This window comes from Netta rufina (genome assembly GCF_964035555.1).
Source record: "Netta rufina genome assembly, chromosome: 3".
Classification (NCBI taxonomy): Eukaryota; Metazoa; Chordata; class Aves; order Anseriformes; family Anatidae; genus Netta; species Netta rufina.
Window position 1 is genome coordinate 10928898 of NC_140125.1, and position 15758 is coordinate 10944655.

The 15758-nt window shown below is 46.1% G+C and overlaps 1 protein-coding gene across 1 annotated transcript; it reads right to left on the minus strand.

Annotated features, from left to right (window-relative positions):
- Nucleotides 1-3389: 3389 nt before the first annotated feature.
- On the minus strand, nt 3390-15396 carry LOC311207387 (D-beta-hydroxybutyrate dehydrogenase, mitochondrial-like; the record flags this gene model as incomplete). The annotated part of the gene is made up of 4 exons (XM_084283391.1): nt 3390-3737; nt 6315-6445; nt 8898-9050; nt 15066-15396. The coding sequence occupies 4 exons, from the start codon at nt 15394-15396 to the stop codon at nt 3390-3392; spliced, it is 963 nt and encodes a 320-aa protein (XP_084139517.1).
- Between the last annotated feature and the right edge of the window lie 362 nt (nt 15397-15758).

Genomic DNA, 15758 nt, shown 5'->3' on the forward strand with positions numbered 1-15758 from the left:
GAGCTGGATGGTTTATACTTAAGCCTTTTACAGCACAAGTAATTATTACTGTTACTCATCTCTCTGGATTCTGATGCTACTGCAAAATGTCTGCTGTATGGTGCATTACACCCAAATCTCCTCACTCAGATTTGCCAGTGTGAAAGAATGACACAAGCTTACAAATCTGTCTAGTGCTGAAGGTCATCTGGACTGTTACAGCCAGCTGCCAGTTACACTGAAGGAGCATAAAAACCAACCAGGGTAGTAAATCAGGGTGTTAGTGCTGCTAGGTGTCAGAAAAACTCCCTGCACAGCCCATCGCGCTGCAGCAGGGTGCAGTGCAGCCACTACTGCTCAGAGGATGCCTGTGTGACTGGTGCAGATGTGGGTGGATGCAGCGACAGTGACAGATCTGCTACCCACTGAGGCAGCCTGCAGCCTGCTCTGGGGAGTTGTCACTGGGGCCCTTCTGAAACCGCACCCCTCAAGTTAGGGGAAAAGCCTCGTTCTGGAAGGAACAGTGAACTTCTGGGGGTGGTTATCACCTATGCTTTTCCTAAAACACTGTAACTTGCTTATTTTGGATGTTGTAAATGCAGGCTTCTTGTATGTGTCTGTACTTTAACTTGACTTGAGGTAAAGGGTGACTGGGTAAGCAGGAGGCATTCCTCACCCATCGGCGTGGCAAGGTAACAAAGGGGCAGTCCAGCAGTTTCCCACTTCCCAGCAAGTGCTTCCTGCATGGGCCAGGAGGAGGACTGGGATCCTAGAGCCAGGTGAGCTTTCCAGTGACAAATAGATGGGCAGGAGTTTGGGTGAAGAATGGGCAGCTGTGGAGATCCTCAGAGTTTGTCACAAACTTGGCATTATTAGCAATGTTTATTCACTAGAAGCTTCCTTTACTAACCCTGTGAATTCTGTGCTCTGTGAGACCTGCAAAAGAGGAGTTCTGCACCCCTTTCGTCAACGTTGCTTCTGAGGGTCTCTCTCCTATTAAGCCCAGGGACTCTGAAATCATTCTCTCTGTTGTTTTTTTTAGGTTTACTTGTCTAATGCTATGCCTTGGAGCCCGTGTAATGCAGTGGGAGGGCTCCAGATGACTTTCAGTGGGAGTGCATCAGGCCTGTTAATAAGTGAAGCTCTGACTCTCTCTTGATTAGTTCTTTATCTTCAAATCATAATATTAAAAATCTGAGGGGGAAGACGAAAGATAATCTTTTTGTCGCTGTTTTTCAGTTAGCTTTCACACTGGCAGGTTAGGCAGCAATGAAAATACAAACTGCCTTCATCTGTCCCATCTGTTCTCATCCAGCCTGTCCCTGTACCCCGCGTGAGGCACTACGCACTGCATGTTCTTAGTTTTCAAGACCGAGGAATAAATGTTCTGGAGTGTTGCTCATCTGATGTTACAGGAGGCTAATGAAATATTGATCAGATGCTTCACCACATACGCAGCCAATAAAGGAGGATTTGTCAGTTGGAAGTACTTCATCCCATCCGTATCTGGGAGGCTGCTCTCCTGAAGGTGCAGGCTCTCGGCAGCACTGAGGTATTGCTGCAGCTTTTAGAAACGCAGATAGAGGGGAGAGCACGTAATGGAAAGCAGCAGCATCTCCGAGGCAGAGAGGGGGGAGTTGTGTGTTTCCTGGGGAAACATCTGGTTTTCAGAGCTGCTTGTTGAGTTCAGTGCTGCTTACTGTAAGGAAGGGTAATCTGCACAAAGAATGTCTAAGAGCATGAAACGCCCTGGTCCCAAGCAATGTAAGGCTGCTGAAATCCCTGAGGTCAAACAGGGGGAATTCCTATACAAGAAATCAGTTGGTTCAGTTGGAATAAGCCTCATTCCTGTTCCCTTGCTTGGCCTTGCTCAGTTGTGGTTAAATGAGGAGAGCGAAAGATAATCATCTGATAATCTTGCTGTTGACAGGCAGGGGAATGGGTGGGAGCCCTGGCTTGTCCTTTTACTAAAGTCAGCTGCAGGGATGGGTCCAGCACTTGGGAAGAGAAATAAATGTTTCACAGCCTAGAAAAGGTCAGCAAGGTGGCTGTTCCACCACCAAGTGCTGGCTGGAGAGGACCAGGAATCATCAGTCTGTTTGCTCATTGTCCCCATGCTCCTGAGTCAGATGTCCAAATTGCCCACCATGAGAGAGAGAAAAACTTTTCTCAGTAATTAATTGCATCCATTAGGAAAGACATCCCAGGTGTAGCATGTGATTTCTGGTTCAGCCCCCCCCCCCCCCCCAAATTACTATACTAGAGCCTTTGGTTTGATGTGGGAGACCTGGCACAAGGGAAGCTAATGCTTCATGCTGCTGCCCTGTATCTACCACTGTCACCATAGCTGATCCCAGTTATTCTGGGATCTTCGCTCCTGTAATTCTTGGATTTTGTGCCATGCCACAAACAAGTCAAATTTAAAACTATTTATGTGTAAACCAGAAATCTTTTCCACAGCAGGTAGAAGGAGACTGCTAATGAAGCCAGCGTGCTCAATTACTGTCGTATGTCACTGAAGTTTTCCTGTTCACATGAACAGATACTTTTTCCATCAGATCTTAACCCCTATAGTAGTATTAAAAAACAGAACTCCAGGCTTAGTATGTTCTTCTTAAGCTACAGGTAGCTGCTGCATTCTGGTTCTTGTCACCCTGCTGTTTAGCCCTCTGACTACGTTTTAGGTTAGTATGTTGATTTATCCAGACATTAGATAAATAGATAGAGTTTATTTAGGATTGAATATTCAGTTGTAAATAGAACGTGCTACTTATTTTTCAAAGTCCATCACACATGGGCCTTGTTACAGATTTATCCCTAACACCTGAATAAGCACTGAACTGCAATTAGCCAAGCTACTGTTTCATTGCTAAGAATAAGACTCTGTTACGCATTTAACACTAACTTTCTAAAGTCACTTAGCTACATTGAAAGTGTTTCAAGGTCTGTTGCTCATTCCCCATTTTTCCATCAGCCTCTTCCTATCACTGCTAATAAATTACTATTTAGGCTCCTACACGTAAGATGCTTTCATCTCTGCCATACTGATCTCAGGTATGCAGTTTCCCTGTAGGATATGCTCCATTTTGCCTCTGTCACATCTCTAACACAGTAATTTGGTATTGTATTAGGAAAAGCCACATTAAATTTTCTAGGCAATACCTAAAATAGCATAAGTGGCCCTGTTCTTTTTCCAAAAGAGAAATACAGTTACTAGACAACTGTGTGAATTTTAGTTGAGGCCCTACATGTTCTTCTGTACGAACAAGTGACAGTTCTGAGCAGGGAGACCCTCCAAAGTTTGTGTCAGTCGGTGTCGTAACGTGATTTCTGGGGGCATTACGTGGAGCCATGGCTTTCGCAGTTAAAAACATTTCCTAGCCTGAGTCACTAAATGATACCAATGCTGGCTATTTCAGCTTGACTTTACTCAGTGCATAAGACAGAAAAAAATCCATCACAGCAGTTGGAAATAAAGCACATACAAGCACCAGTGCTTTTTCCTTTAGCCTTGCTACCATGTAACGTGCCTTGGGTGCAGGAGACATTAAAGCATCAACTATAGCATCTACAACTTCATTGCCATTAGGGCTTCCTCCGCTGACAATGCTGTTGAAAAAGTTTGCCCGCTCTTGAACGTACTCCTTGTTGTAAGCTGCCTTTTCCTCTGCGCTGAGTTCATTCCAAATCTCTTCGGCACTGACTGGTGGCTGAATTTGGGTAGAGCGTGCATAGTTTCCTGGCTGAATAATAGAGACCTACAAGCAAAATGGAAAACTTACCAAAATGCAATCGGTCATTCTGAATTCAACTCAATACCATAAACAGTAAAACAGATCAAAAGCTTTCTGCAAACAGATTTCTTCCAGAAAATGCTGCTTTGTGGAAATTTTAACCTTGAAAACTTCACTGAAATCAAATAAATTCCCGTGAAGCATTTACAGTTGCAGAGGTGCTTTATTCTGGCTTCCTCATTTCACTCTGGTATTCTTGTTTTGACTACTCGGCACACCTTCACAGAATGCCCGAGTGCATCGCTGATTTGTATGGCACGCTTAGCAGTGTAAATGTTGTGACAATACTGAGGCAAAGCATTTCAGTGTGACTTTGATGTTTCCAAGGTGGAATACTTTGAATTTTTTACTTGGTGGCAAATCTTGCAATTGGCAAATTTTTGCCCCTGTTTGGAACAAAAGGGGATGTCAAAGAAACTTAGCAACTTTTGGGGAAAGAAGTGCCGTTTTCCCCAAGTGGGTGTAATTAAAAGGAAATAGGTATAGTTAATACAACGGGTACAAAGAGGGCCAAAGGCCCCACTCCAGTGAAGTCATTAGCAAATTTCCACAGATTTCTGTGCATGTAGACTTAAATCCAAAGTGCACAAAGCCTTTGCTGCTCAGCCTGTTTCCTTTGCATGTATTATTCTGCTGTTCTGCTGACTTCCAGGGAATTTCAGAGCAGGCTTGGCACTCACAGTGTGCACGCTTTTCCTGGAATACCTCAGCTAGCTGCTGGCTTGTTAAAACTGCTTGCGGATGTGCAAACAAAGCAAAGAATCTCCGTGGCATTTAACTGACCCGATTCCTAGAGACTATAACACAGTGGGAAGAAGAACGGTGCTGAGCCGTGTAAGAGACTTGGGGATCCGACAGACATTCTTTGGAAATCTGTGTTAATTTCAAACCTTGATGCCCTCACTCTGCCTTCCAGCCCATCTACCAGAGGCTGGGGCACCATCGCCGATACGTGCCGGGGCCACATGCAGACAGCAGGAGGGGTGCAGCACACAGCGGGGAACACCTGAGAGTGCCTCAGGCAGGCTGGCCATGGGGCATCTTGCAGAGCCCTCACTTTAGGTGCTCTTTTCAGCAGTGTTCTGTATTTACCAAGCTAATCCCAATAGAAAACTTCCCACATTCACTTTAAAGAAAGGCTTTGAATACTTTTTGGAGTTGTCTAGAAGAGATTACGCTTTTTTTTTTTTTTTTTTTTTTTTTTCCCTGATTTTCTGTAGGGTTTTGCTAGTGAAAAACACGCTTTGTTTCCTGTAGGCAGCCAGCTTGCCTGGCCAGAGTTCAGTGGGACAGAGCCATGGCTCCATCTGTCCCTTGCCACCCCTGGGCCACCACCTCCTGGCAGGAAGATGGGAGCAGCAGGGCAGGGGAAGGGAGCAAAGTGAAGAGGAAGCGTGTGTTCTGCAGGCTCTCTGCAGGGTAGGTCCCGCAGCAAAGGCCAGCCAGTGTCTTGCACACTGTGAGAAACAGAAAAATAACTTTCATAGATATTCTGGAAATGTTTGTCAGTCTGAGCTACCATATTGTGTGCTGGGGTTATTCTGGGGGTGGGAACGGTAAAAATCCTAAAACACCACAGTAGTTAACCTGTTAAACTAAGCTCTTCCATCCATTTGAGATTATCCTCAGCTAATCGATTCAAATCCTCATCGTGCTGTGTGGTATTAGGATGTGTGAAATCACTTGCGTTTTATATCATGTTATATTTATCCAAGAGGGGCACTTAATAGAGGCATAGCAGCAATTCCTTCCAACACAAAGCTTACGAACACTGCTCTAAGTCTGTGCATGTAAAAAGTACACCAATGTAAACCCTCCAGGGAGGGCTTTCAGTGTTTCAGAAGTGTTTCAGCAGTGGAGTGATTCCAAGGAAAAAGCCTAGTGAAGCTACTTAGTGATCTAAGCTTCAGGTTTGACTATCAGTGTTTCTTAGGTAGAGCACTAAGAGCACTCTTACAGCCTCTTAGGTGAAGAGAATAAAAAATTACTGTGCATGAATACTGCCTCTTGCAGCATAGCTGTTCCCAGAAAAAAAAAAAAAAAAAAAAAAAAAAAAAAAAGAAAAAAAAAAGAAAAAAAAAAAAGAGCTTTTAAGCACTGATGTGAGAAAAAAGAGAGAGAGAAAAAAAAAACTTAAGGTAGGTGACAAGCCTTCCTTCTTGCTGAACGGTGCTCACACCTGGGCTCTGTGTTCCTGCAGCTACTCGGGAAAAGTTTCAGTTGTTTCATATTATTACAGGCTCTTCACAGAGTATGGCACGGCTCAGGCAGGCCTGTCTCAGAAAGTTTTTCCACTATAGAGGATGTGGAGAAAAGGCAGAAGTTGCAAAGTTGTCACAGAGATGGTCTTCCCTCCACCTAAATTTCCACCCCCCCTCCATTGTTCAGTATTGGTAGAAGCTACTTGCTTCCTTCCCACAAAACAATGCATTTCAGCTCTGGAGGAAGATTCAGGAGTGAAACTTGTCTCTTTCTCATACAAAAACCAACGTTTGAAACAGCAGGAGGTGTCACCGAACAGCTGCTTACTGCATCACTCACCTGAACACCAAACTTCTTCATTTCCAGTCTTAAGGCATCACAAAATTTTTCAATAGCTGCCTTGGTCATAGAATAAATGCCATTTCCCAAAGCAAAATAGGCAATAATGCTGGACATGAAGACAATACGTCCTGGAAAGAAAACAGTGCAAATAAGTTTTCACTCTCAGTCTTTCAAACAGAATTGATGTACTGCAGTCTTCTGAACTGCTAGCAATGTGGTATTCAGCATGTTGCTATTTTACTGTGCAAGATGCCAAAGCTGGGCTGTGTAAATGTGCAGTCCCAGCAAAACAGTTCACTCAGCTCTGTAAAGCCGAGAAATTCATGCAAAAAAACTTCCTTCCATCTAGTGACAGATGCTGGACTAGACAAAGCATAACACATTCCCAACGTGCTGCTTATTCCTTCTGAGCCAATTGACTCAGATGACAGAAGATGAAAGAGATGGAAGCAAAGCATTCCTTTAAAAACTTTACACTGAAAAATAGTAATAAAAGACTAGTAATAGGAGAAGAACTGCAGAGGAGAGAAGCAGATGATTTTCCTTTTGGTGGCTACATGCCTGTGAACACCATTTTTTCTGTGCTAATGATGTCTCTGCGCTGAGTCCTGGCTTACAGCTGGGCATATAAAGTCCAGATCAGATTGCGCAGCGATAAGCTTCACCAGAGAAGGGTGACTTGACAAAGTGTGTGCAGCCTTACCCTGCCATGCTGTGACTTCCCTTTGTATCTCGTGCCAAGCGCCTGCATGCGTTAAGCAGCAGAGATTTTTGATTTGAGGCATTGGGCTACGGTCTGTTCCCATTGTTTACTTGTCATTTTCCATCAGTCATACCACAGAGTAAGAGATGTGTGAATGTGGTGTATATATTTATATCTAATACGTACAAATACTGGAGGTGAGAGAGAGCGTCCTGGTAGCTGACCACTGCGAAAACGCAGCGCCATTCCTACCGCTGCCACAGATGCAGAAAACGTCTGGGTTCCAGACCTAACCAAATGGTGTGGGGCTACCAAAAGGGTGTGGTTGGAGTGCAGTGAAATCTGTCATTCTGAATTAGGTTCCCTGCCTTCCTACGCAGCATCTGGGCTACGTCTTGTATGCGACGGTGGGAGAGGGACGACCAGCTCGCTGATCGAGGTGCTGCATCAGCTGGCCTCGCCATCTGGGAAGGCTATGGGGGATGGTGCTCCTCTCCGAGTTAGATGTGTGGTCCTAGGCTGGAGGGAAATACCCCTGTACGAGTACCAATAACCCTGAAGCTTTTCTTGAACAGTCGCCCATCCTGAAACGGCAGCCAGCCACTTCCACAGGGACACGGCCGCTGGGTAAGAGGCAGTAGGATGACCGCTGCCTCCTTTTCCCACTCGCTAAGCAACGTGGGGCGTGTACCCAGGAGGTGGGATGCATCATTTAACTTCTCTCTTTACCTCAGGTAACTGAAACCTGGCTTTCCCAGGAGAATGCTAGGAGTTATCAAAGAGTTTTCGGGCATCACAGAGTTCTAGCATTTAGTAGGACATCACAGAAAGAAAGTGATATCTTCTCACGTAATAGCCACATAATACGTCTGCTGTTTCCCATTGGGGACATTCTTTTACAAAAACACATTCAGCTTGCAGTATTTAAAGGCTTCTTTTTTCTTGCATCAAAATATCAGCCAAAGGTAACCAAGCAGGAAGAAGCAAGGTAGTGAAAACGAGGATCCTTTCATCTTACCAGTGTCGTGTGTGTCAGTGACCTCTGGGGACTCCAGACGAGAGCTAGCCCCTACCAGGCTCGATGCCGTGCACGCACAGTGGAACAAATCCTTGCCTTAAAGAGCTTACAACTTAAACAGACAAGCTAAGCAAAAGGGGGAGAAAGGAAAAGGGTATCTTCGTTTCCCAGATACAGGGGGGGACAAGTAAGGAACAAACTGCAAAGCAATTGAGGCATGCTGCAGTGCTGCAGAGAGCTATTTGAACCATTTCTGATGAGGAGAAAGGGCAAAGCACATGCGTATAGAGCTTCATGCAAGCACATTTATCCCATTTGCTACCCATGTGTCTCTGTATGGCACTGGTTCACATACTTGGAGTTTCCTGCCCTAGGCCATAGGATCTTGCTAGGCCTGGAATTGGCAGCAGGATGGCTCTAGTTTACCTCTGTAGGATCATCCTTCGTCTTCTAATTGCCACACAGTAAAACAGTGAGGCCTAAATAAAAAAGTTAAACAGGAGTTTATTGGATCTTTTTTTTTTTCCTGATTGGCAGTGCTTACAGAGCCTTGCCTGAGCTTCACAACCTGCTGTAAGCATTTCTTTTTCTCTCTGTTTTGAGTCAAATACTGAGATAATTCCTTGTTGGCAGATAGTGGGGGTTTTATATATCGCAAAGCCAGAATCTTTAAGGGTTATTTTCTCCTTATGACTTTACCCTCTTTTCAGGATCAAGTTGCTCTTTCAGGCCACGCAGAAGGAAGCTGTCATTTCAGTTCAACGAGAGACAATTAAGGCTTCTTTTATAGGTGCTACATTACCCTGATTATAGTAAGCTAATTATTCTACAACTCTAAATAACAGTGGATTAGCATTACCCTTGTATTTCCTTAGAAGGGGAAGAAATGCCAGGGTTGTCCTGATGCTCCCAAGAAGATTCACATCTGTAATTTTTTCGTATTTTTCCATAGACAGCCATCCTGTCTCGCCAAATGTTGATATTCCTGCATTGTTCACAAGCCCCCAAAAACCTAAAGAAGAGAAATGTCTTAGCAAGCATCTTTTACAGAAAAACAACCACCTCTAGGTGACCAACCAACATGAGTGATCTGAAGCCTTGAAAGCAATTTTTCAGTTGCATTATTTTTGTCTTTTCTACTGATAAGCACAGGCATGTTATGTTTAATGAAGGAATGTAATTGTGGCCATTAGCTGGACAATATAAGTCTCAGTGCTATTTAATAATCACTCACTTTATAGTCTTCTTAAGTTATTTATGAATAACATGGTCTGGGAGACTACTTATTACTGCCAATGTGGTGTATCATGCTACTTTAATTACTTGAATCCCACTGTGTGCTACGAGCAGCTTTGTGAAAATTACGTTAAGCAGTCTAAAGGCTAAGGGGTAATATTTTCAAAGTGCCTGACTAATTTAGGAGCCTACATCTTGGCTCCTTTTCCAGGAGGATGAGCATCAATTCCTTCTGAAATCAGCCACAGTCGGGTACATGGGCACAGCACCAGGTAACGTAACCAAAGTCGGCAGCTCTAGCATTTTCTGGATTTTGTGCCTTGGCTAGCTCTATTCCCCAGGCAACAACAGGGCTTGGCATGAGGAGTCCAGCCCCTGAAACACAGGAAGATTTCAGCATTTTCAAGCAGATCTTTACAGGCAGAGGAGCTTGTTCTGACCCAACCCTGCTCCGAGCCCTTTAGCCCAAAGCCACAGACGGTTTCATGTGAGCACTGCACAGAGCCCTGGCTGTTGGATGTGCTTGGTGTCGGAGCATGGCAGTGCTGGCAGTTTGGAGCTGACACGCTGCCTAAACGCTGATGAAGCCGTGCTGACTTTCCTGGCCCACAGAGCCCACAGCTGCAGGTGCGTGGTAAAGCAGTGACACAGTGCTTCTGGAAACACTGCTGTTTCTGTTCTCAAATCCTGACTACGGGGATTTCTAGGTGAGCAGCAGGGTAATTAAGAAATACATGGAGTGGCCTGAGAAATAGCTAAGTTTACTATTTTAAGAGGTGTTGTGCATGTCTGTTTGAGGCAAATGACTGTTTTCTGATGCCTTCCACAGGACCTCCAGGTCTAGGTTTCTGGTGAGGCAGTGGGTAACAGTGCCTCTCTTCCTTCCTCTGGCCAGAGACTCTGTGTGTGATGTCTCCTGTACCCATGGGGGCAAAGATGCTTGCAGGAGGCCTTTGGTCACCCTGGAGAAGGTGCTGCAGAACCCCTTGGGCTGACCTCTTTTCTTTCTGAGCTTCTCTGACAAAGCTCCTGTGATGGCTTCTCTGTATCATGGTCCTTCCAGAGCCCTGCCAAGAAATGCTAATACAGGAATTCATTCACAGCAATAGTTAAAGCTGAAATGGACAATTTTCTAGAATTAGTTTGTAAAACGGAGCTCTGTAAGATCTCCTAACATATATATACTGCTTGTGTATACTACTACAAGAGACCCCTCTTTCCCCTGCCGTTGCCCTGTTCTAGGCCTTCTAATCATTCTTTGGCTTTATTTCCCCATCTTAAAATGGAAGCAGCACCCTGGAACTGATCCCCTTGTAAAATGCTGCAAGACCAATGGATTAGCATCCTCTGAAAGAGCCAATTATCAGTAGCTGTACTCACGATCTGATCTGCAGATGGACTGAGTAGCTGCATACCCCATCTGTTTCCTCTTAAGGGTGCAGGTATCTGTACTCAAGTTTATTTTTAAATAAGCTAGCTCTAACACAACACAATGTAAGGCCTGACAGCATGGCCAAAGCTGTTCCTTGATCTTCTGAGCTTTACCTTTTCTAATTAAAAAAAGTCATCTTGCTTTTGCTACTGCATCCTGCACAGCGCAGCGAGAACACTTGCTCCACGTACCCCAGGATTCATTAGGACTTCAGAAATATGGCCATTGGACTTGAAGAGATTGATTTTCTTCCTCTTTCTCTGAACTATGAAATGCAGAATTTGGTTTGCAAGGCAAAAGTTTTCTCTTCAGCCACTTGCCAGCTTTCTCTCGTGCACTTCAAGGACTGGAGGTTGTTAGTGCTGAGGCCAGCCTGTGTGTACAAACAGGTAGGGGTCACAGAAAAAAGGCTCCTTCTTTCTTTGCAGTGGCCAGATCAAAAGTCAAGAGAAGAAAAAGTGGCTTGAGTTAAACTAAAAGAGACTCTTTTGAGGAAAAGATTAAGTGAAACATAAAAAGAGCCTTTGGTTGGGGTCAGCTCAAAGCACTTTATTTGCCCTCAAGTGAAACATACTGTTCCTCAGCAGAACCTTTTAGCATCTCCAAATGGGAAATTTTCTGAAGTTTTCAACAAATTTTTCTGACACTACAGTGTATGAATCAATTTGCCAAATTCTACCCAAATAATGAGCAGTTCATTACTGCCACATACTTTTTAAGAAGAGATTGGACTGTGCACTTAGTCACATGGTCTGAACTTTTGGGTAGACCTGTGCGGTGTCAAGAGTTGGACTTGTTGATGCTTAAGGGTCCCTTCCAACTCAGGATATTCTACTTTTTTTTTTTTTTTTTTTCAGAAAATCTACTATTACGTGAAAAACAACCTGTCCAGCCATGTAGTAAGGTTACTTAAATCAGCTTTGGTCCTCCTTTCTTGAAACACTTGAGGTAAAAAATAATGCTATAAACCTGCCTGCAAAATATTTTGTATATTTGCTTAGACAAGTGCAGCTTGGGGAACCTGAGCAATACAGTCCTTAGAGAGAAATTACCAAAAAGCCTGGCTCCCTGTTCCCCGGGTGCCTGATTCTGTACGGAGATTCCCAAGCACCAGGTATCACACACACGTAATGCTTTGCTGAATCCTGCAGGGGAAGGGATCCCTGGTGGCAGTTGTCAGGCACGATTTCCAGCCTAGGGTCTGGTCAGATGCAGGAGGATTTCCTGTGTTCATGTTAACAAGAGGGAGAAATCCAGAGGCAATCTGCAATATGGAAATGTAATGGCCATAAGAAAGCTCAAGGAAGATCTGAAGATCTGTGCATCTAGTGAAAGCCTTCTGCTCTGGATGTCCTGACATCCAGATGTCCTTGGCAGAGCCTGATGGAGTCTTTCATACCCAGAGCCAGTCAGTTCACTGCCTCCTAGAAGGACACGGCACAAGTGAGACTGAACAGCCCAAGGAAAGAGACATCGCATTTTCTCAGAGTGCCCATGCACAGACACGGTAGGAAAAAGCAGCTGGTGTTTGATCTGGAAGGCAAAATTTGCTCAGACTGCCAAAACAGAACTCAGTCCAAGTAAGGTTAGGAAGAGGGGTGTCAGACTACAGCAGGCAGGGAATAAATAAACTGGAAAGCAGAACTGGACGTCAAAGAGATTTTCACTGATCTCTGCATTGGGAAAATGGATTCTGAGGACAAAGATTAAGAGAGATAGCAGGGGATCTAAAGAATCACTTTAGGAAACCTAACTTAAGATTAGTGAGGCTTTCAGGAGAACACTCACTCTTGCATAACCTCCCAGATAATTTCCACGTCAGCGCATGTTGGCCAAAAAGCACATATCCAAAGTCTGTGTCTAGGCCCAAGAGGTGCCTGATGTTTTTCCAGAAACTCTTCAAGTTTTCTTCCTGTTCAAGTCAATCAAGCTGTGTGCTTGCAAGACACAGTTCTGTGTGCGTTCACATTTCTGTGCAGGTGCCTGCACACAGGTAATACCTGAAGTCAGCCACATTTTCTAAACTCGAATGTCTGTTTTTGATTTCACTGCTCTTTGGAGTTTCTTATCTAAACTGAGGCCACACCAAAATGCCATCAAATGGTTTAACTGCTTTCTCACTGTTTCAGTACATCTTCAAATGCATTAGGTTGAAATGCATTGCATAAAGCCTGCAGGTGGCTGACATCATTACTTTTTGACCCCTTTTGGAATGACACAGGAATGGTTTAGTGATCCGAAGTTAGATTCCAGCACAGTGTGATGTATTTAACATCTTTGGTACTTGAGTGAAACTGATCCTAGTACAAATGGCATAAAGAGAAGAGGGAACAGCCCCTAAAGAGATCCCAGTGGCTCTGGTGGCTGAAGCCTCTTTCTCAGTTTCTGCAGGGAGCCGCTGAGCAGAATTATCCTGAGCTGAGGGAGGGGTCGGAGAGGCAGAGCCGGAGCTGGTCAGCAGGACTTAGAGGCTGGCCCGGACATACAGACCCCGTCCAGTAACTTTTGTAATGGCAGATGCTTCCATAGCTTTTTAAGTAAGCTAACCCCTGATTTACTGTCAGAGTGAATCACGCTGATTTACCTTTGACACAACCCACTGAATTTCTGCTTTGGTTTGAATGCTTTGCACAAAAACGAAGAGCAGATTTATAGCTGACAAATGCCTTCTTAAAGCAGTCTGCTGGGCTCATCACCTGCTCTTTTTCTCCCTTTTACAAGTGTCTGACAGATGCTCAATTTTTGGTGTGGTTGGTCTCATACTGTAGGCCCTGGCTGCTCTATGGTCCACTAGGGAAAATGCCCTCAGGTTTCAATTATCGTTGGTTCAGAATTCTCTTTCCAGTGTGTGTGTGTGTGCATGTGTGTGTGTGGGGGTGGAATTAAAAATTTAAAAGAATCTTTGACCCAAATGTAAACAAATTACAATGACTGTCTTTACCAAATCAAATGGCTCATTTGAGAGTTAACCTTTAGTTGAATCATTAAATTGAAACTGTTCTCATAAAGCTAAAATACCAAATAAAACACATCTATTTTTGGAGATGCCAGCAGGGAACATTCCTAATGATTTTTTTTTGTATAAAGACCATAGAGTATCCTTACAGTTTCATTACGTTTGAGATAAAAATATTTATGCCCGTGTACTTTATAAATTATGAAGACAACTTGTGGCATTCACTCCATTAATACCAGGTATTAAAATAACTCCTTTGCGCCTTCTTATTTAATAAACCTAGGAAGAAGACTACTTGATAATAGGGAGTTTCCCCAAATGGCATATGTTCTATCGGGATCTATAAAATTATGTTCTCCTTTCTGTCTTTGCAGCATTCCCTCACGATGTTGCGGCAGAAAAGCTGACCTCTGGAACAAGGTTTCCTAAGGACTGTGCACTGCGCTGAGGGCATAAGGGCCGGGCCAAAAGCCCGGTGTGTGCACAGCATCCGCACAGCATCCGCACAGCATCCGCACTGCTGCACAGCTCATGTCCTCTCCGGCCCCTCCACCGAGCCCTGATGTCTCTGGAGAGATTTGCCTTGCTCTGGAGGCATGTCCACATGCCTAGAAGCAGCAAGGACAGCCAGCAAGGTGTCCTGAACTTTGGACTCCAGAGTCTACACGCTAGCATGAGCGTGGCCATTGCGTAAGGCACCAGAGCCACAGGATAAATTATTTGTAACCCAGAGCTTGAGGCGATGCAGACCCTGTGCCCCCTCTGGCTCTAAAGGCTTTGTGAGTCATCTGCACTGGCCCTACACCTTGGAAGGAGCCTGAGGAAGGCTCTGCCTCTTAATCAGATAAGGTCAAGATCAACCATAAATACACATCCTTAATGAGCAGCATGGAGGCTTCTTCTTACCTCACCTCTGATTTCAACCCATTCCCAAGGTACCTCGTCGCGTGTTCTCATTTAGGATTTAGGTTGCCTACACTTACTGTGCAAGCTGAAATCTGTCCGTTCTCCTTGGTGTATGCTCCTCATAGGGTGCCAAATTGCCCACTTTCCTTCCAAGCAACCCTTCCTTGGAGCAGCTTAACAAACCTCAAGTTGTACCGGGAGGCAAGTGGCGCGGCAGCTGCCCTCTCCATGGACTCATCCACTCCCTCACAAACCATGCCTAGGAAGGTGCCACCATCCCCACCACCCCCCATGCAGGCACACTTCTGGTTCTTTGCGGCGTTCCCTGGCGTTTCCCTCTGGTGCCAAGCCCAGGACGCGCCCCGCGGCTCTCCAAACCCTCTCCCTTCCCCGCCGCGCCGCGCTCAGCCCGGCTGCGCGCACATCCCCAGCTCCCCGCTCCCCTCTGCCACCCTCCCGCAGCCCCGGCTCGGCTCGGGGGACCTCCTGCCGCTCACCTGTGTCGGGCAGGTGGCTCAGCACCAGCTCCTTGGCCGCCTGCACGTCGCGGCCGCAGGTGACATCCAGCCGCAGCACCCGCAGCCGCCCGGCCCCGGCGGCCGCCTCCCGCTGCAGCCGCCGCGCCCCGGCGCCGCCCGGGCAGAGGCAGCCGGCGAACACGGTGAAGCCGAGGCGATGAAGGCGCAGCGCCAGCAGGTGCCCGAAGCCGCTGTCGCAGCCGGTGATGAGCACGGCCCGGCCGGCAGGCTCCAGCCGGTGCGCCCCTCGTCGTCCCAGCAGCAGCAGGAGGAGGAGGAGGGGGAGGAGGAGGAGGGCTGTGACCCACATGCTGCCCCACCGCACCGTGTGGGTCCCAGGCGGCGGCCGGCAGAGGGTGCCCCCGCTTCAAGCACCGCCCTCGGTCCAGGCGGGGTCTCCGGGGGGTTCCCCCGCCGAGCTGCCCGCCCGCTGCCCAGGGGTGGTGGCTTCAGGTGGCTCCTGGCCGCATCGCTGGGGCCAGAAGGGAGCTGGAGTTGCGCCGGAGCTCCCATGGGCAGTGCGAGGTGTCCTCCAAGTGTGTGTTGGCACTGCGGGAGATTTTGGCCCTAGGGCATGAAATGAAAGCATCTCAAGTGTTTCAGGATCCATGCGATCGGGATTTGTAATCCAGCTTCTCTCCTATGCTCTAGTTGGCCTGTTAAGTGAGTGGG